This window comes from Alosa sapidissima, chromosome 24 (assembly GCF_018492685.1).
Source record: "Alosa sapidissima isolate fAloSap1 chromosome 24, fAloSap1.pri, whole genome shotgun sequence".
Lineage (NCBI taxonomy): Eukaryota > Metazoa > Chordata > Actinopteri > Clupeiformes > Clupeidae > Alosa > Alosa sapidissima.
Genome location: NC_055980.1, coordinates 1,950,726 through 1,975,698, shown reverse-complemented (window position 1 = coordinate 1,975,698; position 24,973 = coordinate 1,950,726). Strand labels below are relative to the sequence as shown.

At 40.6% G+C, this 24,973-nt stretch overlaps 1 protein-coding gene across 4 annotated transcripts in view; it reads left to right on the top strand.

Annotated features, from left to right (window-relative positions):
• ryr2a (ryanodine receptor 2a (cardiac)) overlaps positions 1-24,973 on the top strand; it is a 113,357-nt gene that overhangs the window by 29,680 nt on the left and 58,704 nt on the right. For all 4 annotated transcript variants that reach the window (XM_042082563.1, XM_042082562.1, XM_042082561.1 and 1 more), the window contains 27 exons: positions 810-922; positions 1,167-1,266; positions 2,683-2,779; positions 4,532-4,606; positions 5,990-6,146; positions 6,483-6,647; positions 6,822-6,943; positions 7,573-7,756; positions 7,975-8,110; positions 8,528-8,623; positions 13,335-13,453; positions 13,543-13,676; positions 13,879-14,120; positions 14,431-14,623; positions 15,074-15,290; positions 16,063-16,167; positions 16,536-16,639; positions 19,226-19,309; positions 19,460-19,619; positions 20,028-20,175; positions 20,955-21,163; positions 21,582-21,756; positions 22,180-22,388; positions 23,133-23,476; positions 23,617-23,737; positions 23,871-24,031; positions 24,811-24,970. In XM_042082563.1, coding sequence (XP_041938497.1) covers positions 810-922; positions 1,167-1,266; positions 2,683-2,779; positions 4,532-4,606; positions 5,990-6,146; positions 6,483-6,647; positions 6,822-6,943; positions 7,573-7,756; positions 7,975-8,110; positions 8,528-8,623; positions 13,335-13,453; positions 13,543-13,676; positions 13,879-14,120; positions 14,431-14,623; positions 15,074-15,290; positions 16,063-16,167; positions 16,536-16,639; positions 19,226-19,309; positions 19,460-19,619; positions 20,028-20,175; positions 20,955-21,163; positions 21,582-21,756; positions 22,180-22,388; positions 23,133-23,476; positions 23,617-23,737; positions 23,871-24,031; positions 24,811-24,970 — 4,130 coding nt within the window. The remainder of the gene's footprint in view (positions 1-809; positions 923-1,166; positions 1,267-2,682; positions 2,780-4,531; positions 4,607-5,989; positions 6,147-6,482; positions 6,648-6,821; positions 6,944-7,572; positions 7,757-7,974; positions 8,111-8,527; positions 8,624-13,334; positions 13,454-13,542; positions 13,677-13,878; positions 14,121-14,430; positions 14,624-15,073; positions 15,291-16,062; positions 16,168-16,535; positions 16,640-19,225; positions 19,310-19,459; positions 19,620-20,027; positions 20,176-20,954; positions 21,164-21,581; positions 21,757-22,179; positions 22,389-23,132; positions 23,477-23,616; positions 23,738-23,870; positions 24,032-24,810; positions 24,971-24,973) is intronic.

Here is a 24,973-nt window from a genome sequence, read left to right as displayed (position 1 = left end):
AAGTCAGATGCTATGGTTTTGTAATGACGTGTTAAGTCAGATGCTATGGTTTTGTAATGACATGTGTTCAGTCAGATTCTATGGCTTTGTAATGACATGTGTTAAGTCAGATGCTATGGCTTTGTAATGACGTGTTAAGTCAGATGCTATGGTTTTGTAATGACATGTGTTCAGTCAGATGCTATGGCTTTGTAATGACATGTGTTAAGTCAGATGCTATGGCTTTGTAATGACGTGTTAAGTCAGATGCTATGGTTTTGTAATGACGTGTTAAGTCAGATGCTATGGTTTTGTAATGGCATGTGTTAAGTCAGATTCTATGGCTTTGTAATGACATGTGTTAAGTCAGATGCTATGGCTTTGTAATGACGTGTTAAATCAGATGCTATGGTTTTGTAATGACATGTGTTCAGTCAGATGCTATGGCTTTGTAATGACATGTGTTAAGTCAGATGCTATGGCTTTGTAATGACGTGTTAAGTCAGATGCTATGGTTTTGTAATGGCATGTGTTAAGTCAGATTCTATGGCTTTGTAATGACATGTGTTAAGTCAGATTCTATGGCTTTGTAATGACATGTGTTAAGTCAGATGCTATGGTTTTTTAATGGCATGTGTGAAGTCAGATGCTATGTTTTGTAATGACATGTGGGTCATGTTCCACCACTCTTACAATTCTAATTATTCTTTAGCCTGTGTGTCTTTGCAGTGTTATATTACATTACATTTGGCTGACACATTTTTAACACATTTTTATATATGGCAAATCCCAGTTAATCAGTCCATCAAAAACACATCCTCTGTGAACAGGTGAGGCATGTTGGTGGACTATTCATCCCGCCTCTAAACAACGGTCAGAAGGAGAAAAGGTGCGCGTCGGTGATGACCTCATTCTGGTCAGTGTCTCTTCAGAACGCTACTTGGTAAGCCCCTCACTATTGCCACTATTATGCTACTTCACGTGTAAAATCTTTGTCTTATATGTATATGTTGTATCACAGTGATAAGTGATGTGTGCATGAGGCAAGAGGCTGAAAAACAAACACGATTTGATTTTCCTATACTTTGGAATGCCTAATTTTGCCTCAACTCAGCAAAATTCTTCAACTGTTTCTCTCTGTCTCTCTGTTTTTTCTTTCATTATCATTGTATTTGTCTTCCATCAAGCACCTGTCGTATGGGAACGACAGTCTGCATGTGGATGCAGCCTTCCAGCAGACCCTCTGGAGTGTGGCCCCTATCTGCTCAGGAAGCGAGGTGGCACAAGGTGGATATCTATCTGACAAGCACACATAAGCTGCTTTCAGACATAGTTGTAGGTCTGCATGTTCTGTGGATATCAAGCAGTTGGGCCGTGTATCTGAACAACATAATCAGACATTTGAAACTCCGAACTTAAAATACTCCCCTCCTAGTATTTCCAACGGATATTATGTAAATGAGCTTGTGTCTGAATGAAGCGAAGAACATGCAGAGATTCTGTTTGTGTGCGTATTCAACCACATTCAACCTGTTCAACCAAGCGGAGATTCTGTTCATGTGCGTCGTCGTTCACACATAATGTCCGCATGTTAGCATGATATCCGAATCAGCCGAAGGGTCTGACCTCCGTTTGATAAAGATCTGCATATACTGCGGAGGAATTGTTAGTTTCAACCTTTCATATATCAACTCATTTCTTTTCTGCTAAACACATTAACTTGCCGAATAGCTAAACCAAGTAGGACTTATCTCTGGAGTGCCACTATCTATCTTGACTCATAGCAAATAAACATATTTATCTCTATAGAGGGGATGCATGGGAGCTGTTATATCCCATTCAGGATAATTACTGTAACATCCCATATACATGTAAACATTGATGAAATGCTGGGAAAAGAAGTCCAAAAAGACTTTGTAGCCTACTGGCCTATCAAAGTAAATGTAATAGTCATACAAGTCAATGCAATAGCAGATCCTCTTCCAGCTAGTTCTGCTCTTGAAGGGCTGATTCAGTTTGAAAACACCAGTATAGAAATTTAAGAGAGTTACTGTTTTTTAGGTAATTCATTAGCCATGTTTACACGGACAGTTTTTTTGTCATTCCAATTAAACTATTCCAATTGAAATATTTGTGCCGTCTGTTTACATGATGTACGATTCGATCAGGTGCTCGCACAATAGAATCTTTAATCAGAATAGCTATTGCCTACATTTCCTTGAGAACATACAGCAGGCAATCGGATTGATCATACATGGCTTTTCAATCGGAATAGGAACGGACTACACAACCTCTTTCATTCTGATTAAAATTCTGATCTGATCATGCATTTTTTATCCCAATTGAGATGTTTATATGAGAAATTTCATTCTGATTGAGACGTAATTCTGTTTCTAATCAAATTGTCCATGTAATAATCGAAAGTGTCCATGTACATGTAAGCGTGGCTATTGTGTGATGCTGAATTGCTGAATAAATACACACACTGTTTTGAAAATGTTACGGATGATTTGAGAAATGTAGCAAAGCAGCTGAGAAAAACTGTAGATAAGATGATTTGTGGTGTATGCATGTTCAGATACACCTAGGTGCATATGTGATTTACCAATGAAAGGGTACTTACTCCAGCTAAAACATCAAATCCACTGCTATAACAACACAGACGATCACATAGGTTTTTTCTATATCATCTGCTTGGCTTAGGCTTCCTGATTGGAGGAGATGTGTTGCGCCTGCTCCATGGTCACATGGATGAGTGCCTGACTGTGCCATCTGGAGAGCATGGAGAAGAGCAGCGAAGGTCAGTCTCTGGGCTCGCTGAGAAACTACCTCCATTGTGTGGTGTCAGCATGGTGTTTGCCTTTTATGGTTTCCTCGGGACGTCTCCTGGTGACAGGGTTTACAGAACAACTTGATAAAGCATACTGTGTTGTTATTGCTGTGGACAGCTTGTCTATAATTTCAAAATGGAGGACGGCACTGACGCCTTGTACATTATACCTCAATGTTATATTTTAGCAAACCAACATGAAAGGAAGGGTGTACTTTGCACATGGCCATAGGTGGGCTATTTTTTCATTTAACAGATTTATTGAGGGGGAGTGAACTAGATTATAATGTAGAATAATGTAGTCAATGGAATGATCTAAGTATATATTTACTGTTGAAAAATGCTGAGATCATGACCCTGTTATGATAGATTCATTTTATTTTATTAACCACAGGTCAGGGAGTGATGCTGATTGTGCTGCTCTGACTTCCTGCTTCAGTTTAGCTTCTGAGAAATGAAGCAAAGACAGACTATCCACATTGACCTTTACATTTCACACCCTGACTACAGGCTTTACTTCTAAATATAGGCCTGGGCAGGCTGATTGGGACAAACATTCTCTCACAGGATATACTGGCCTGTGCTGTTAGGGTCCATTGCCATCACTCTGGTAAATTAAACAATCTGTTAATGATTGCATTCAGCCATTTCTGAGCCAGTGATTTGTGTCTTGTCCTAGAAAGCACCACTCTTAAGGACAGTGGCTTCAGTGTTAACACTAAAGGCTTCTGGAAATCTTCACATACTTTTTACTCCATTATGCTGATATTCTCTGTCTCATCCGTCTGGATTAATTTAGCTTACTTCTGTACTTCTGTTGCCATCTCTCTCAAAAACAAAAAAAAACACTGTATGACTAAAACCTCTATGTCTAATGTCAAATGTCTAACTGGCTTTGCATTGTATGCCACATTTCAAAATGCTCATTGAGAGCTATATTCTGAGGTCCTGAATGTGTACTCTCAAGTCCTCTGATACTAATTTAGCAGCTCATGATGTTTAATCAATCTTAACAGGAACAGTGCATGCACAGTTTGTACAATGCAAGTCAAATTTGTGCAATACTGTGAGGAAACAAAAAATGACTTCTTATATGAAATAGACCAAACTCAAGTTAGCCTATATGGGGCAAAGTCACCCCTCAAACAAGTTAGCAATATTGTGTCCACTTTAGATGCACTTTTTGTCCAAGCTAAGTAGCTCACCTTCAAAGTAGGGCGCATGCTGCTCTGATTTTACTACAGGAGATGCATAAGAGAAAAGAGAGGTACGCCACTCTGGGATTTGAACAGAAGGTTTCACTTGTTTGCCTTAATGTACTCTCTTCTGACCAAAAGCTATTCCCAAGATGGAGCTCTGACTTTTTGAATAATTACAGTATTGCTTTACCTCCCAGGACCCCTTGCGATGAGATGGATTCATCACATGAATGTTCTGTGACCTAATTACCAGGCTGTACAAATTTACAATGTACAGTAGCAGAAGAGTTTCTGAATCTTAGAAGGTAGAATCGTGGAAGAAATGGTTATAAATAGATCATATTTACAGCAGGACTATTTCCTGACAACTAAAACTGAGACAATGAAGTGACAATTAAAGATTTTGAAAAACCTTCAATGTCTGTGAAACAGAAATAATATGCTGACTCACTTTTGACGTGCTCTTTTAAAGGCAGTGCTCCCAGGTGTCAGCACTGTAACTCAGACCCTCTCTCTTCCTCAGGACAGTGCACTATGAAGGGGGAGCTGTGTCCACTCATGCCCGGTCCCTCTGGAGACTGGAGACTCTGCGAGTTGCGTAAGTCACATATTGTAGGAAACAACCTCAACTCTGCTCGATTTTCTGCCAAACTATAAAACACAGACATGTCCTGGGTGTGCACTTTTGGGTGGGCATTTTTGAATGAATAAATAAGGTCTGCATCTCTTTTTCAATTGTACATGATAACTGCTAACTCTGCTGGCATTACAGTATGTTTCAGCAACACCTCTGTAAGTTCACTTTATCAGGCCAGTGGTAGGTCATCTGTTACATTTTAGGCCACTGCGCATATGTTGCTTTTCTGAGTGGTTAGTGTTCTAAAAATAGTGTAAAGCCTGAGGCATTTTATCAAACTGACATTTTGGGGTTTAGGCCACGCTTCTCAAGGACCTGCTCTTCTACAACCCACATCTGTTGTCTAATTTTAACTTTTTAACTTGAAGTTACCTTCTGCTATAACCTGCCCTTTTAAACACATTTGTAAATGACACAGCCATTGTCTTGGTTGTTTTGTTCACCATAATGTTAATGCAAACAAATAAATAATGTGCATCAATATTAGATTCTGCAAACATTAGAATATTAGTTTTAGATGTCATTAAGTCAAATGAAGTCAAGTCAAGTCACTTTTATTTATATAACATTACTCATTAATGCTTGACAGGCCATTTGGATCATACTTTACTTCAAATGCTGTGGTGACTGAAATTAATCCAAGATTATGTTTAAAGGTCACATTTCCCATTTTAAGTGCTTGTACAGTATGCTTGTATTTTGGTATCTGGGATGGCTACCAATGCAAAAACACCTAACAAAATATATGGTTATGAGTATAACCTTGGTTCTTTGTAGGAGAGCACAAGAAGTTAACCAATGGAAAGTCATGCTTTGATGATGTCATCAATCTGAACCAGTCCTTAACCACCCGTTTTAGGGACAACCAGTCCTCATTTACATTCTGAATTGATCAATTAGACCAGGGGCCGTATTCACAAAGAATCTTAAAGCCGGGTTCATATTGGACGTGAAAGCGGCTGCGCTGTTCTATGAATCCCATTATTTGCAATGGCTTGCGCGCAAGAACTGACCTGCTGCTGCGCTGAGCAAAGCGCAGCGCAAGAACTGGCATTTTGCCGCTTTGCCGCTCTTGCGTGTGCCGCGGTTGAAGTTCAACCATGTTGGAAGTTGTGCACCTAGAAGAAGCACTAGCTTAACAAAGGGGAATATTACCTAGTACCTAATTATATATTTCATATATACATTTACCTTTTGGTTGCAGCACATTTCATATTGCATAATACAGACTTGCCAGAGGATGGTGGTAAGTTGTGTTAAGGTTAGGTAGAATATGTAATAGGCGCAAGACACAAAGCATGGTGTGAGGCCAGTGAAAATAAAATCACTTTTTCTTGTCTGTAGATGGAGTGGCAGTCACACTCGTTGGGGCCAGCCCTTTCGTCTCCGACACGTAACAACTGGGAAGTACCTTAGTCTCATGGATGACAAGAGCCTACTCCTCATGGACAAGGAAAAGGCTGACATCAAGTCCACAGCATTCTGTTTCCGCTCCTCCAAGGTAGAGGCTTCAGTGTTTGTTGTATGATCATACTACCCACAATTACAGTAAAGAGAGGGAAATCTCACGTTTCCCAAACCTTTGTTCCCAGGAAGACCTTATTTTTTCTTATAAATCCCAAGCAGCCTGTGAACTATATATTTGTCCATGGAGAATCTGGAATTTATTTTTAGCATTGCCATTGCACCATAAAGTCCTGATGCCGTGTTGCTGTAACTCTTTGACAAGAGTTTGAGGGGGAGGGATACTGCTGTAATTTTATTTCTGGACGAACAAGTGTTTTTTTTCCTTAAACTAACTGTCAACATTTCCATTATCCTCTTCCAATACTCATAGGAAAAACTGGACTTGGGCTTCAAGAAAGAGGTTGATGGCATGGGTGTGCCTGAAATTAAGTATGGCGACTCTGTGTGCTACATCCAGCATGTTGATACATGTCTGTGGATGACATATCAGTCCATGGATGCTAAATGTGCACGGATGGGTGGAATACAGAGGAAGGTAATGTGGAGGATGAAATCACTTTGCTCATCGTACTAGTGCTCCTCAATAATTAGTCATCATCAATAATGAAATGGACTTGCCTACTTTTATTGCTGTCATGGTATTCCCTGCATGTGTAGTCATGCAAATGTATTTGTAAATGTGCTTTGTTCTGTTATGTGAATCCTGCAGGCTATAATGCATCATGAGGGTCACATGGATGACGGGCTTTCACTGTCACGCTCTCAGCATGAGGAGTCACGCACCGCCCGTGTCATCCGCAGTACAGTCTTCCTCTTCAATACCTTTATCAGGTCTGCCTCTCTTCCTTTCCCTTTCTCTCTCTGTCTTTTTCTCTTCTTACACACACACACACACACACACACGCACACACACATACGTGTGCACTCATGGAAAGATATTTGTCCAAGATTTGATGCAGATCCAAAATGTTTTCATAAAATGAAAATGTTGTTGGGCCATTAGCATACCAACATTTACCCTGTCTCTGCTAAACCGCTGAAGCCTAGTATTGGCTCAGTAGTACTTGGATAGCAGACCTCCTAAGTTGAAAAACTAAGTTGCTGCCTGAGGTGGTGTTGGTGGGTTAGCAGGGGGCAGTGCCTAGTGCAGTGATGGGGACATTGAGCTGTAGGGGATACTGCACGCTGTAAAGGTGACCTTGGCTACATTTCCAAACCTGGCTCATCCCATCTAGCCATCTAATCATCCCCACTGCAACTGGCTGACAGTCTCACTTTCCACCTCAGGCTGGTGCATGGTGAGTATTCTGGCGCAAAATGGCTGCCGTGCATCACTCAGTTTATTTTTAGTGTTTGTTTTAGTGCAAACACTAAACAGGTAGCTGAGGACTGTTAGGACTTGTTCACTGAATGAGCCAGGGAGTACACTTTTGAATGACATGAATTTTGTCCATCTCCAGGGGTCTAGATTCCTTGAGTAAAAAAGGGAAGAGTTCCACACTGGACTTGCCTATTGAATCTGTCAGCTTGAGCCTGGAGGATCTGATTGGCTACTTTCAGCCTCCAGAGGACCATTTAGAACATGAGGACAAACAGAACCGCCTCCGTGCATTGAAGAATCGTCAAAACCTGTTCCAAGAGGAGGTAGATCTAATTATTGCACAATTACATAATTGTACTGGTTTAGAGCTTGACTACAAAATATATTTTGAATGCATATTTTATTTGATATCTGAAGTACTGTGATGTGGGTGTGTCTGTGTCTGTGTCTGTGCATGTGTGTGTGTGTGTGTGTGTGTGCGCGTATGTGTGGTGTTTGGGTGCCTGTCTGTCTGTCTGATCTGTGTGTGTTGTCTCTATAGGGTATGATTAGCCTGGTGTTAGAGTGCATTGACAGGCTACATGTGTATAGCAGTGCAGCCCACTTTGCTGATGTGGCGGGAAAAGAAGCTGGTGAAGCGTGGAAATCTATACTAAACTCATTATATGAGCTGCTGGGTAAGAAGATCCTTTCTCTTTAACCTAGTCGTCTCCCTCTTACGGTATTCCTGTTTCTTCTTGCTGAACATTTTTCCAACCACTCCAACAACCTGAAAAATATTCTATACACTAAGTAGCTCTTGTATTGTAATATTTGTCATTCTAAAACACAAAACATGGCTTTAATAGAATGATTTTATTTGCCTTGCCACTACTTACATGTACAGTAGTTGGTATTGACACTAATGGTCATCCACATAGATTCAGCCAGCCAGTATTGCAGATTGCTCATTTAATAACCTTTTGCATCTTTTTTTACCTCACATCTTTATAGAAAAGAAATCTATTGAATAGCCAAACTGAATCACATATTGTGGTTGCCTTTTTAACTGGAAGAAGAACCATATTATTGCTTTTCTCCCCTGTTTTTCTCAGCTGCTCTTATAAGGGGTAACCGGAAGAACTGTGCCCAGTTTTCAGGCTCTTTGGACTGGCTGATCAGTCGTTTAGAACGCCTTGAAGCTTCTTCTGGTAAGTATGGCATACCCCATTTGATGCCCTCTGCTATTTACCCCCGATAGGGTGGGTTCAGACCCAGCGGCAGACACAAATTCACGGACGGGCATTACACATTTCCAGGGGGGGCACTGGAACTTAAATTGATCACGGTAGTTTAAGCTTACACTTGACAAAACATTCCAATATGATGTTGATGATGAATTGGATAAAATGTAGATCCAATTGTTGTAAAATGGTGCAGCTCCTTTAAGAGAGCCCTGTGCGCAGGGATGGAGAGAGAGAAAGCGAGAGGGGATATGTGTGTTAGATCTGAGATGCGTGTGGAAAAAGTAGACGTGCTGTTGAGACTGGAGCTAGTCATATTAAAAAAAAAATACAAAAATAAATCCGCAGATAAAACCAAAATCCTCGTTCATTTGCTAACCACTTTCAGATAGAGTGTTAGAGATGTAAGCCCCGAAGTTACGGATAACTTCGGCCCTGGAGTGGTAAGCTCCCTGTTCTCCGACTAGGTCAGAAGAAAAAAACTGTAAAGGTTAACGCTATCAAACAAACCCAGAAACTACTAGGCCTACTTCTACTAACTACAATATGAGATATAGCCTACCTGCGAGCCGATAAGCTATATTTGTCATCGGATGACAGGGGTTAGTGCAGAAGTGAAGTAGACTGCGCCACGTAACCTCCTCTCCATTTAGGTGATAGGCTTACCTAATGTTCCTGATTGATTAGCTACGGAATAATACAGATTTTACAAGTTTTATTTGCTACTTGCTAGATTGACAAACGTATAGGCTAGGCCTACATTTAATAAGTGTTCAAAATCAATCTATGGGATTGGGGTTGGTTGGAGCAGCCAAGCTCGTCCAGGGCGGGCACAGATGACTTCCAGGACGGGCCTGGCCCCCCAAAGCCCCCCCATGCCGCCGGGACTGGGTGGGTTGACCAATCTTCCCTTAGCAGCAACCAACCACCCCTCTCAATTCTAGAGTTTATTTAGGAACACAGGTTGCTTGAGCTGTCTCCAGCCTTGGTTTAATTGTGTTGACCTGCAGAATCATTAACAACCAAACACTAGGTTGACACACTTTTCTTATTTGAGCACAAATCAGAGAAGAGAAGAGAAAAAAAGTAGAAAAATTGTAAAATGTTTATTTGGGATAAATATAGATGACATATTATAAATGAGAGGCACCCTGAACGAATCAATAAGAGCAAAATTTTTAGAAGAATCAAAAGAGACAAAGGCGATAGATTAGTGTAATGCAGTGCAGCCTTGTGCACCGCAGGACTGGCCTTGGCCTTGCCATCTTCTCCCAGACCCAGTGCTTTTGCATGGTTGCTTCTGCGCTGGCGCACTGGCTGTGACTGCTCCATGGATGCAGGTAGTCGGGTAACCGAAAGGAAATAAACCAAAAGGAAAATACTCAGGGAACAGGGAAAGTTGGGAGCCTATCAGAGGGACATCGAGAGAAGAGAAGAAAAACAGGCTTACGGGAGAAGCTGCAGTTTTGATACAGAAAAACTCCTCCTCTTAACCCATTGGCTCCTTGGAAACATGGGCTATCACCACCTAGCCTGCATAAAATGGTGCCTCACACTTGGTATTACAGAGACAAGCCTCTTTATAGAATGATGACAATAAATAAAAAAGAACATCAGAAAAACAGATAACAGAGAGCTCCACTCTCTTTTGCACCATGCATGACACCCCACAGCTGACTACTGCTCTTCTCATGGTATTGTGATAGTGAAAAAACAATATGTTAACCACAAGTACCAGCAATACACAGAAACATTACCATGGCATGCTGTCCATCACATTTCAATGCATCGTTGGGGAGGTAATGTGTAGGTAGTCTGTTTGGCTAAATCAACACAATTAGTGAGTTGTGTGTGTGTGTGTGTTGTGTTGTGTTTATTTGTTTGAGAGAGAGAATATGTATATGTGGACAGAGCAGAGTTTACAGGTTGCATGTGGTTGCACCTGGATGCCAGCCGAACTTAGCCCCCTCCCCCACAACTTTTGTGGTCGCGAAGTTCAGTCTGGACTTGTTCCATTGTGGAGCAACTATGCCCGAACCAGAGCTGTTTGGACCAATCAAATGCGACAGCCTTCCCCAGCTGTTTTTAGCATCGGTGAGAAAGGAATTATTTCCGTTACCCAATAGCCTACCCTGCTACATATTTCACATTTCGCTATCGGGTGTTGTACAAGATATTGACAGCGCAATAACTTTAAAAAAACAACAACTAGAAAACAATATTAAGGCATTTGTGGAGAAGACGGATGGTTCAGTTGTTTTTCCTACAGCTCACGGTAGCTATTGCGTTGCTCTGATTAGTTAGGTCGACCCCCCCCCCCCCCCCCCCCCCCCCGTATCGGTTGAAACACGCCCCATAATGACGTCCCAATGAATTTATAGAACTCAGGGGTTGCACTATGTCCACTCAATAAATTAAAAAGTGTTATTGATCAAATGCAGTTATTTGAAAAGTTAGAAGAGGTCAGAAGGACCAATATAGAAAGTCTAAGAACGTGTCTCTGTGTGTATGAGAGAGAGAGAGAGGGTGGCTGATGTGTATTCCATTAAAAATTCATGAATGTTCCATCACTGCAGTTCCTCTAAAAGAGAGCCAACATCCGACAGCAGAGATCAGGAGCAGTTTTTTCACATTCCTGTCTCATTGAAAACACTACTCATATCAAATTCCAATGTAGCTGAAAGCACTTTTCATCTAAAAATCTACAAAGATATACAGGTCCATCTAAAAAAATAGAATATTGTGGACAATTTTGTTTTTTTCCATAATCTATTTCAAAAAGTGAAACTTTTTTTTTCATCAGCAAAGCTTTAGCAGCAAATCGCGTAATGATCAGGGGTGTGGGACTGAGTGCAAACAGTGTAACATGTGACCAACCTTGTTTAATTGAGCTCATGCTAATGTATAACAATATAGGCTATTGCTGAAATATCTGCTGAAGCATCAGCCCTTGTGTGCAAAAACCTTATTGCATGAACACGCGTGAGTCTACCTGTGTCAGTCCACCGAATAAAGCCACAGAATAAGGCAAACTGTCCTACTTGCCCTAGCCCTGGTTCCCCCACACAAATGATATGTTCGCGATAGACCATTCTACCTCAGTGGACTTTTTGTCCCCGACACACTCTTTTGACTTACAACAGATTTGCAGCCCTTCTACTCACAAAGTAGAGCTTGATGTCATTCCTGCACAAAACTGTGCCACAGATACTTAGTTACACATCTGCACCTCTCTGACCATTATTTAATTCATGTGTGTCTCAAACATCAAACATCTCTTCCTCTACCTATGGTCTCATTCCACCGCGACCTCCGGAACCATCCACTTCTCAGTGGTCATTCCTGCTCTACCTATGGTCTCATTCCACCGCGACCTCCGGAACCTGTCTCCCATCCACTTCTCAGTGGTCATTTCTGCTCTACCTCCTCCTAGCACATGCTTCTCTCTGGAGGTTAATGAGCCTCTATGTTCTACTTTGAGCTAATGTCTGGATGGCCTGTTTCCCTTATCCACGAGACCTGCTCAAACTAACCAGCCTCACACATGACTGAATGATACCCTCCAAATGCTGTGCACTAATCTCAGAGCTGCTGAGAGAAAGTGGAACAAATATAAAAAAAAATACTGACCTCCCAAGCTAGTCACTTCTGTCCTCCTTATCAAGCATCACTGCTACAAACTTTTTACAGTGAGAAGATCCACTGTGTCACAGTTCCACCTTCAAAACACTACTTACCCCTCCTCCAGCTGCCAACACAGTTGACCCCTTTGCTTCATTCTTAACTAACAAAGTGGTGGCGATCAGTAGCCAGTTTTTCTAAACCACTCAGTCACAACCTGTCTCCTCCAGTTAAAGGTACAGTGATACTAAGATATTTCTAACCCGTCACACTTGCACATACTATCTCTCTTGATTTTTCTGGTTTGTCTCTTGATTACTTTTTTCTGGTATGTCATTTTAAACTATTGCACTAACACCCTCTCGTTATCTTGTATTGTATGTGATGTCTTGTACAGATAGTATTTATTGTTACTCTAAGGCCTCCTTTTGCACTGTGGCTGGAATGCCAGTCCTCATTTGTAAGTCACTTTGATTAAAAGCATCAGATAAATGAATACATGCAAATGTAAATCTCATTTATTAGAACAATCTATTTAAATTAACAGTATTGTCTAACATCTAGTTAAACAGATTAAATAAAGATGATCTGCATGAAGTGACAATTCCCTCTTTAGAAACCCTGTACACATGAGAGCTCTCCCTGTGCATTAGTGTCAAATGATTCAAAGTTGGTACCCCCTTACTAGCCTGGAAACCAGATTATCCTGAGAGCTCTTGTTTCTCATATTACAGTCAATGCCTCACATATGTCTTCCTCTAGGTCTCTGAGCCAGCATAGTATAGTAGTCAATTCAGTGCCTGTTGTCCAGTAATCACAATACAGCTCCTATGCAATTGACTTATAGGGACAGCAAGGTAGATAGATGTAACTAAGCCATTGACTATATGTACTGTGGTCATTTTAAGAGCCATTGACTGTATGTACTGTGATCATTTTAAGAGCCATTGACTGTATGTAGTCATTTTAACTTGTCATATTTGCACTTGTCTGTCAATTTACAGCCTGATGTGTTTCCATCTGTCTCCATAAAATGTCCATATTGTTCATACTGCAGGTATACTAGAAGTTTTGCATTGTGTCTTGGTGGAAAGTCCAGAAGCCTTAAATATAATTAAGGAGGGACACATCAAATCGATTATCTCTCTTCTGGACAAACATGGGCGTAACCATAAGGTATGAGACTGGTCTAGTTTGCTGTCCTACTGTAGGTTTAACAGTGTTCCAGTTCTTTCTGTTTGTGACGTCTGGCACTGTAATTGTAGGTGCTGGATGTGCTGTGTTCTCTGTGTGTATGCCATGGTGTTGCTGTGCGGTCCAACCAGCACCTCATCTGTGATAACCTCCTGCCAGGGCGAGATCTGCTGCTGCAGACGCAGCTTGTCAACCAAGTCAGCAGGTAGGGCTGTGGTCTGTTTTTTTTTTTTTTTTTTTTTTTTTTTTTTTTTTTTAAAAGCAGTACAGCATATTTGCTTTTTTATGAAACTGTGTACATAGCGCCAGATACCATTCTAAGTTAAGTTTGAAAATGTTTGGTTTATTTTAAGATATTTAATTTGGATGTTGTACATACTATCTTACTTCATCTCTTTATCTGCTAGCATGAGGCCCAACATCTTCCTTGGCATTAGTGAAGGCTCTGCCCAGTATAAGAAGTGGTACTATGAGCTCATTGTGGACCATGTAGATCCCTTCATCACTGCTGAGGCTACCCATCTGCGAATGGGCTGGGCCTCCACACATGGCTATTCTCCCTACCCAGGTGGAGGGGAGGGCTGGGGCAGCAATGGCGTGGGTGATGACCTGTACTCTTATGGCTTTGATGGGCTACATCTGTGGTCAGGTAAGGCACTGCTGTCGTCAGTTTGTGGTGCAAGCAGTAAAAGATTATTACTTTTTTATAACCACCACAGGTTCTCTACGTACAAATGGGGACTGCTGTGATGTAGTCAATGCCCCGGAAAACAAAATCTTGCAACCGTTCATGACTACAATAGCTGTATGAAGTCTGGCATCTTTAGCGTGACATCTTCTATATTAACACTATACAAGGACATAGTGTTGCTTGAAGATGGCCAAGCATTTGAATATTAACGCTCTCTTCTCCTCAAGACTGTTTGTGTTTTGATGACTTCCTGTGTGTTTCCACGTAGGTTGCATTGCCCGTACTGTCAGCTCTCCTATTCAGCATCTTTTGCGCACAGAGGATGTGGTCAGCTGCTGCCTGGACCTCAGCTCCCCCAGTATCTCCTTTCGCATCAATGGCCAGCCAGTACAGGGCATGTTTGAGAACTTCAATTCTGATGGGCTCTTCTTCCCTGTGGTTAGCTTCTCAGCAGGAGTCAAGTGAGTAAAGGGGATTTGCCTTTATCTACCTAAATCTATTATTATTATTATTATTATATCATTATTATATGTCAATGACATGAAATCAGCCTGTGATTTGCAATCTGTTTCTTTACACAGACGCTTTTCTAGTTTATCATCATGAGATCATAAGATTAAAGTAGAAAAGTTACTGATGTGGTTCCCAATTATATGTGAAATTATGTTCTTGAGTTAGTGATGGCCATAGTTATTTCATGAGGGGAAGCACCACTGATTTTGTATTATTTTTCATAGCATGTACCCCATTGTATTCTGTTTACTCCATGTCACTCCTTACGTGCACACTGCATCCTTTGAAAAAAACAACACAATAACCAAATGGAGCTGGTCATCTATTTTCTTTTGATGTAAAGATTTTTAAAATATAATGTCCATATGGTTTAATAGAGATTTGTCTGCTTTTAAAAGGGTACGTTTCCTGTTGGGTGGTCGTCATGGTGAGTTCAAATTCCTACCACCACCCAACTATGCTCCCTGTTTTGAGGCTGTGCTTCCCCGAGAGAAGTTGCGAGTGGAGCACACTCAAGAGTATAAGCAGGACCATGGAGCTACTAGGGACTTGCTGGGCCCCACAATCACCCTCTCACAGGCTGCCTTCACCCCCACACCAGTGGACACTAGCCAGGTACCAACAGAATGCAGACACGCCACAACATGACACAGCAGTTTATTCCAAAGGAAAAGTATCACCCCCTATACACAATAGGGTCATTCCATACCAAATCACCTAAAGGTCCATGCATGACTCCAGAGTTCTTCTCAATGTCCTTGTATTTATCTGTTTTTTTGCTATGCTATGGATAAAGCATCAGTTGAAGAATAAATGTAATTGTATCTCACCTCAAACATGCAGGAAATCCCGTGGCTGACAGTAGCCATGGCTAATGGATCTAAATGAACTCTCTCCTAGACATAAAGCTGCTGTCTGCAATTTCAACCAAACACTTTTTGCCAAATTTAGTGATTTGCATGATTGTGGTTCTCAACCGGTGTGCCGCAGCTAGAGGTTTTTTAATTGCATCAATGACAGCTTCTTGATTTAAAACAGTTTTCAGTAGTCAGAGATTTACAACTTTATGGTATCCTACTATCGATCAGATAAGACACTGTTTAATTTTATGATGTGAAGCTGAGATCTGTCTCACACCTGCTTCTAGGCAAGCTCGTCACAAGTGTACAGTTGTTAGGATATGTTGCAATTGCAACTGCTCCAGCAGCAAAGATTTATCAAGTGCTCCAGCAGCAAAACCCATTGAGCCCATTCCCCATCGCTCTCTCCCACCCGTTTCCTGTTCACTCTTCACTGTCCTGTCCATTACAGTTTAAAAAGCCGTAAAAAACATTTGTACTTTTTCTTGATCTGCTTTATCACAAATGCTAATATCCTCTGATTTTAGATTGTGCTGACACCTCATTTGGAACGGATTCGTGAGAAGCTTGCTGAAAATATCCATGAGCTTTGGGTGATGAACAAGGTTGAACTTGGTTGGACATATGGCATGGTGAGTTGGTTATCAACAAAGAAGTAGGGGGTGCTGGTGGTCTAGTGGCTGAGAAACTGGGCTGGGAAGCGGTAGCCAGGGAGTCCTGGGTTTGGTTTCTGCATGCTACAGTACCCTCAGTGTCCCTGAGATGCTCCTGTAATAATACCGTAGGCCCTAATAATGATGTTGACAATGAATGTTGATTATAAATGCTTGGTTATTATAATGGAACCGAGATACTCAGGAAAAAAATGAAAAATTGGTCCAGTAAAACTGACAACACATAAACAAATAGACCATTGAAGTTAGAGGTTTGTTTGTGTACACAATGACCCCAAAGTCTGTCAAAACTGAAATAGCCATTCAATATTCTTTCCTTGCTGTAGATTCGGGATGACAACAAGAGACAGCATCCCTGTCTCGTTGAATTCTCGAAGCTTCCAGAACAAGAACGTAGCTACAATCTGCAGATGTCCGTGGAAACACTCAAGTGAGTAAACTAAAATACTGTGACTTCTTCACTTTTTGTATATTTTATGTTTTTGTAAAACAATGGTATGTAATTTCTCTACCATTGTGGAAATTGTTTTGCACATATCAGAGACCAAATTTGGTGTCATTTAAGATTTAAGACTCTTGATGCATTACTGTACAGTTTGCTTTTTGTGCTTAAGGGTTTAACAGGGTTTTTTTTAAACACTACACATAATTAACACAACACTACACCCAATTAGCAGAATCCCTTAGCTCTTTTGCGTAATGAAACACTTCAGTCAAAACTATACAATTTTATCAAAACTCTATTTTGTTTTCATATCACAAACACATCATCATACCATCTGATTATTTTTTAATCAGTTACACACTAATGTACTCAATGCAAAACAAATTTGACAAAACAGGTTTTCCTAGGAATATTGTTCAAGTAGAATTAGAGGATAATTTGAGTACAAGAATATACTAACTGACCAAACACGACACATAAGATCAGACCTGTACATTGAGGACTTTTTTTTCTCCACATTGTGAAGTACAGTACACTACAGTTTTTCTTCTGCTTACACACAAATTCTTTGCATATCATGCAATTTGTTATAGTAAACATGTTACTATAACCCTATTACCCCATATAATACCATAATTCCTTACCAAATCTGCAAAACCATACACTAATTCTCAGCCTTTGACTCGGTTTTCAATTTCATAAAAAACTTTTTGCAAAAGTGTCTCTTCCTCTCTGTGCTACATTGCCTTAAATTTCTCTTGTTGACAATGGCTCACCTGTTGCCCAGTGTTTAGGACTGATTGTTGAGTTTACGGTTAAGCACCTAAGTGTCTTCACACCCGTTAGTTGTGTTTCAACACCTGGTTCATAGGTGTGTGTTTTGGAAGGTAGTGCCTTGAAATTGCAAAGAGGAGACATTATCTGAGTTTTCTTTTCTGTCTGAAGTAGAGTAATGTGTTTAGAGTTTTGTAAATCAATGTGTGTACTGTTTTGCAAAAAGTGTGATGCTGATAATGTGCTTTTAGTTATGCAAATCTGGGCTGATATTTTGCTCCTTGAGTGTAAGGTTTCACTAACTGTGGGATACTTAGTGTTTAAGCAATTGTAAAAAACTGTAATATTGAAACTTCCTCTCAGTTTAGTGACACCAATCCCTTTGTAGCCACAAGAGGAACGGCTTTAGTTTAATTAACTCAATAGTGTCTTTATTTAGCAGAGTTTGAGAGGGAAGGATGGAAGACTGCATTTTGTCATGGATCTAACTGCATAATGGCTGACTATTAGTCATTCACAGATTTTTTCAACTGCTTACACACTACTGTACATTTTTGCTTGTCACACAATTTTCTTAACATGTCTTTCAAACACCATAACCCCACACCAAATCTGCAAAACCATACACTAATTCTCAGTGTTTGACTCAATTTTCAATTTCCTAAAACACATTTTGCAAAACACCACACACACTTGTCTACCTAACACACACAAATCTAACCATCTAACCAATCTAACCAGGAAGTAACTTGATTTTGTTTTTTAAACACAACCTATCAAAATGCCACACTTATTGACCACTTATTCACACTCAGTCCTCAATGTACAAACACTCATTACTTTTTGATCACTGCCTTATAGGCCTATGAATAGATATACTAAAGATACTAAAGATATACTAATAGGTCCTTGCAGTCTGTTCCGGGTCTGGATTTCCGGGTGAAATGTTCATACTTTGAAATGAAAATTAATTGGACTTTAGAGTAATGTTCTACAAAAGGGCGACTTGACGTAAAAAATGTCTTTTGACCCCAAGTTACCATTAGCTCAATGTTGTTTTTTACACACTTTTGTTTCTGCAGTTGAAAGGATCTATAGGCCTATGAATATACACGCCCAACTGCCCCCCCTCCACAAACACACACACACACACACACACACACACACACACACACACACACAGTAATATATTTTCCTTGGAAGAAGCAAAGTAATTTAATAGTAGTCAGTAATTTCTTTCTTTGGAAATACAGTAATTTCTGTCTTTGGCAAAATCAGCTTTTTCAAAACTCTGGTGGTCATTGTATTTTGCTTCCTTTTTTCCTGTTGGCTGTAATATACTGTATTCCCAACAGCAAATTATTTGGGAAAAATACAGTACATGTTTATTGCTTACTGTTTACTGCTTACATGTTTACTGTGTATTTCAACTTCTCTCTGTAGATGACTTTCACTCTTGTATGGAAATACTGTATACATAGAAGCCTATGAAAGACATAAGAGCTTTAGGTTTTGAGCAACAGCATACTGTACATGATGTATTCAAAATGTCATGACAAAAGTGCTTATAATGTGAGGTGAATGTTTGCTTTAGCCTTTAGAAATGTGTTTGTGACATTTTTAATTTTGTGTGTCAGTTTTGAAAAATAGACACAGAGTTTAGAAAATGTGTGTAAACAGTTGTAGAAAACTGTAATTGGGTCTTAAAGTCAGGTCACTTGTGATGCACTTTCAGAGGCTTGTAGCAATGACCAAGGCACACAAGATCATCTTTATTTTCATCTTTATCTTTGTCAGGACCCTGCTGGCACTAGGCTGCCATGTTGGTGTGGCAGATGAGCATGCTGTTGAGAAAGTCAAGAAGCTTAAGCTCCCCTCCAAGTGAGTATGAGATTTATTTTGCCCTTTTTCAGGAATTGAAATATGCTTTAGGTCAACACTTTAGGTTAACACTTAGTGTTCCACTCTGATTTCATTATTTTGTGCAATACTGTACACAATCTTTGTTTTTATGTCATTTCCATCTTATAGATATGAACTCTCCAGTGGGTATAAGCCAGCCCCTATGGACCTGAGTCACATTAGACTTGCCTCTGCCCAGGAGGCCATGGTGGACAAGCTGGCAGAAAATGCCCACAATGTTTGGGCAAGGGACCGGATTCGACAGGGCTGGACTTATGGCATCCAACAGGCATGTTGCTGGGCAGTTATACTATTAGGGTAGTCACAGAGGCCCATCTAGGGGCTGGGGAACTCGAGACCAATGGGAATATCTTAGAAGCAATAATCCAGCTGGCTGCATGTAGTATGAAGATGTTCTTCAGAAAGAACAAAATGTGGTATGGTTACATACCACATTTCCCAGAGTAGTGGGGAAGATGAGTTTGGTAGATAAAACCATCCAAGCAACTGTAACAGAAGTCCAGCTTTAATTCCTTAAAGGTGCTCTAAGCAATGTTACGCAGTTTCTAAGCTAAAACATTTTTTTGTCACATACTGCAAACATCTCAGATCTTCATCAGAGAGAACTATAGAAGGATGGTTTAAATGTGGCCTGAAACCTTAAAAGTGAGAGTCCCTTGCCTTTGCTTATTCTTAGGATGTAAAGAGCAAGAGGAACCCACGGCTTGTTCCATATGTATTGCTTGATGAACGGACCAAAAAATCCAACAAGGACAGCTTGCGAGAAGCAGTGCGTACACTTCTAGGATACGGATATAGCCTTGAAGCTCCAGACCAAGACCACGGTGAGTCCTTCATTTGTAAACCTCTGCCAGGCAGCACCCACAAACTATAAAATCCTATTGTATATACCTTGAAATGAACGCTTGCCATTTTATTAACTCTCATTTTTGCAATTAACTTTTTCATTATTACTGAATGTTGTTAATTGGTCCTTGAATGCCCAAACTTTGGTTTGGTTTGTATCCTGTTGTTGTATTAGAAACACAACATTTGAGATGAATGAAATACACCTGGAGATCAGTATCTCAGAATACTTTATAGGGGCAGTCGTAATCTGTAACCTGAGGGTTGCCGGTTCGAACCCCGACCAGTAGGCATGGCTGAAGTGCCCTTGAGCAAGGCATCTAACCCCTCACTGCTCCCCGAGCGCCGCTGTTGTAGCAGGCAGCTCACTGCGCCGGGATTAGTGTGTGCTTCACCTCACTGTGTGTTCACTGTGTGCTGAGTGTGTTTTACTAATTCACGGATTGGGATAAATGCAAGAGACCAAATTTCCCTCACGGGATCAAAACAGTATATATACTTATACTTAGTATACTTATACTAGAATGTTTTGATCAGGCCAATGCTTTGTTAAAAAAAATATGGTTTAAAACAAGGACATTGTCATTGTTACCGTAATACCTGATCCCCTTTTACTTCCAAGTAGTATGGGCTGATTATCTTTCAGATTATCTAAAAAAAAATTAAAGTTTGGTGTATTGATGATCAAACCTAGAGTACTCCATCACTAAATGTACAGATTTATATCAACACTCACAATAATATGTTCATCTACCAGCATCCAGAGCAGACATAAGTAATATGTCAGCCGAGAGGTTTCGTATCTTCCGTGCGGAGAAGACGTACAGCGTGAACATAGGGAAGTGGTACTTTGAGTTCGAAGTGGTGACTGCTGGAGAGATGAGGGTAGGTTGGGCCCGGCCAGCTTGCCTGCCTGACCAGGAACTGGGCTCTGATGAACACGCATTTGTCTTTGATGGATTCAAGGTAATCACACTCACATATTTATTGAAATTGAGGGCTTAACATATTTAATGAGATTTGAAGCTGAAAAATATTGATGTGTGCTGTAGTAGTTGCACAATGTTGTTGTTGGTACATAGGGTAAAAGTAGTTAGTCCCAATATGTATTTAACAAGCAGAAGTCTTACATTTTATCCATCAGAAGTGAAGGCCTAGTCTCATAGCAGGTATTTCAGAGGTTATCTTGCAAATCAAATGCATATGGACTAGAAAAAAATATATAAATTGCTCATTTTCAAGTATTTCTATGTTTTATTTTTAAATATATTAACAAATAAAAATATATAGATTTTGAGATGATTCTGAGATGTGGAACAAAATGTAAAAAATAGCAAGGGTCTGAAAACGTTCTAAATGCACTGTTTTCTCCATGTTCTGGCAGGCACAACGGTGGCACCAGGGGAATGAACACTTTGGCCGCTCCTGGCAGCCAGGAGATGTGGTTGGATGCATGGTGGACATGAGTGAGCACACCATGATGTTCACACTAAATGGGGAGGTGCTGCTTGACGACTCTGGCTCAGAGCTTGCCTTTAAAGATTTTGAAATTTGGGAAGGTCAGTTGATTAAGAGATTCCTTTCTTGTATTGAAGAAATGCAAATCATTTTTCTAAATTCTAAATCGTTAAAGCATATATATTTTGGAGAAAGTTATTTAATTGTTTTAGGAAGTAACCATATAATAAGCGCAATAATGTGTACTGGTATTCAGCTGGTATCTGAAAATACATCCCTTCAGGCAAAACAGGTCCTGTTTGTCCTGGTAGGATGTATTTTCCAATAGTGACTGGCAGACTGACATTATCCTTTACATGTTTCACTGATAGCTGCTCTATATCCCTTACATGGTTCACTGATAGCTGCTCTAACGTTTCAGTGTGAACACTCATGTATTACAACAGTAACGTCACCTGTGCCCTGTGTATACTGTATGCTTAATCTGAGGGGAACATGTTTGCCTTTTCTTTGCCTCTTTGCAGGATTCATCCCTGTGTGTAGTCTGGGTGTATGTCAGATTGGCCGCATGAACTTTGGCAAGGAAGTAAGCACATTGAAGTACTTTACAATATGTGGGCTACAAGAAGGTTATGAGCCTTTTGCTGTGAACATGAACCGAGATTTGACCATGTGGTTAAGCAAGAGGCTCCCTCAGTTTATACCAGTCCCTTCAAACCATGAGCACATTGAGGTAAGTAGTTCATTGGTTTGGCTTAACATATTTTTAGCTATTGTGTATTTGACAGCTTTGTAGCCGACCCTTGAAAGATAAGGTATTGTTCATACTAAAAATCTCTTTCTGCAGCACTGAACACAACAAAACAGGACCATTAAGCTGGCCATCACAAATGTGATTTTAAACGTAAATGGTCATATAGTGTCTGTCTAATTTTGTTTTTCCTTGCACAAGACCACCTATTTTGCTACAATTGTAGATTGAATCAGTTTAGTTTGAAATTACACCTTTGGTAAATGCTTTGCAGGTGGAACTCACACAACTCTATAAACATAGAAAGTAATCTATCTGCACAAATACACTGAAACAGTATTATAAGCGGACTGGGTTATCACTGCTACCCCCACCCCCCCCCCCCTACAATTGTAGATTGAATCAGTTTAGTTTGAAATTACTAAGAAATTACACCTTTGGTAAATGCTTTGCAGGTGGAACTCACACAACTCTATAAACATAGAAAGTAATCTATCTGCACAAATACAATGAAACAGTATTATAAGCGGACTGGGTTATCACTGCTGCCCCCCCCCCAAACACACACAAACCAAAAACAATAATGTCATTAGATCAAGGGCAAAGGGCAATGTTAAAGAAAAATGAACCAGCACTTACAGTAATGTCCACTTAATTGTGTGTGTGTGTGTGGAGATTGTTGTTTATCACTGCTGATATGTTGTTGTTAACTCTTTTCATGAAAAGGTCACAAGGATAGATGGCACCGTGGAGAGCTCACCGTGTCTAAAGGTCACACAGAGGTCATTCGGCTCACAGAACAGCAGCAGTGACATCGTCTTTTACCGCCTAAGTATGCCCATCGAGTGTGCAGAGGTCTTCTGTAAGTCTCCAGGCAGCACAGTACCCTCAAATGGTAGATTCTTCTCCTCCAAGAAAGAGCTGGAGGACCTTGAAACAGAATCAGACTTTGAGGTTTTGATGAAGAGTTCCCATGGTCACATGGGCTCTAACGGGCCAGAGAAGGACACTGATGAATTTAACAACCACAAGGACTATAACCAGGAAAAGCCATCCAAGTTCAAATCGAGGTCAGAAACCTTTTCAGAACACCTCCATCCACACACACTACATTTATGTTATGCAATAGAAATGTGAGACCTGCTATAAGAGGTAAAGTACTTAGTGAAATCCCCTGGCATACGTGTGTGTTTTATGTGTGCCGATTCAGGTTTATGCTTAAAAAGACAAAGCCAGAGTTCAACACCAGCCAGTCATCAGCACGTCTGCCAGAAGAAGTGATTGCAGATGCTGAAAGGGATGACTCTGGGTGTCTTATGCAGACCTCAACAGTGAGAGTGCCATTTCTCTTTATCTGACACAACCAATTTATGGGCATTGTGAAAATGCTTGTCTCCTCAGCCTTTCAACATGGTATGAGCAGACTACAGAGCAAATCATTGTCAGTTTGTGTGCTTTTTTCAGTATTACTACTCTGTAAGGATCTTCCCTGGCCAAGAACCATCAAGTGTGTGGGTGGGTTGGGTTACATCTGACTTCCATCAGTATGATACTGCCTTTCAGCAAGATAAGGTTAGGACTGTTACTGTGACCCTTGGAGATGAGAAAGGCAAGGTCCATGAGAGGTCAGTTGATAAACTCATGTAATTCACTAATTTACTGTTTTGTTTGAAATGTAAATACATTGCACATTCAAAACACAAGATGGCACCAATGTCTTAATGTCAGTTTGCATTCAATATTCTCACATTTGTTTCCATAATATTCCATTACATTTCAAGTTCCATTACATGTATTCAGGCCTTTATTTCATATATTTCAACATCAATTTACTAGCCTGACGAGCCAGACCCACATTAAAATGTAGGGTCTGGGCACTCACCGTTCGCAGTGCTCAGTCCGAGGGGCGGGATAATCAGTTGTCTTTCAAATTCCCTCTGCACGCAATAGGACAGCGGCAGCGCTATGAGTCCCATGCGTTTCCCACCAGCGGAGCTAGTTGGCTAGTTCAAACGTTTGCCAACTTAATAAAAGCTTAACTCGTGTCACACTCTTCGCCAACAGCAACATCCATCTTATTTGTTTTCAAGTAGCAGGGAATTCAAGCCAAACCGTTGCAACTCTGCCATCAATCATTATGTTAAGCCCACCTAACGACTCTATACACGATTTCATTGGCCTGATTGAGTTTCGATTTCTGGAGCTCACAAGCCAACGGAGAGTTGCTAGACTAGCCCTGGCAGCAAATGTAATTTGCTGCCGCTAGGGGCGCGTCTAGATTTCTAGGCTATCAATTTACATTATTATACAATACACATGATACATAAAAATCCTAAATGGCATGCCATAATGTGTGTCTGTCTACTGTATGTAATCTGTTAATGTGTGTGTATCTGCATGACAGCATCAAGCGCAGTAATTGCTACATGGTATGGGCAGGCGAGAGCACCAGCCCTGGTCAGGGTCGAAACAACAATGGCCTGGAGATTGGTTGCCAGGTGGACTGTGTCAGTGGTGTGCTTACCTTCACCAGCAATGGCAAAGAGCTCAGCACCTATTACCAGGTA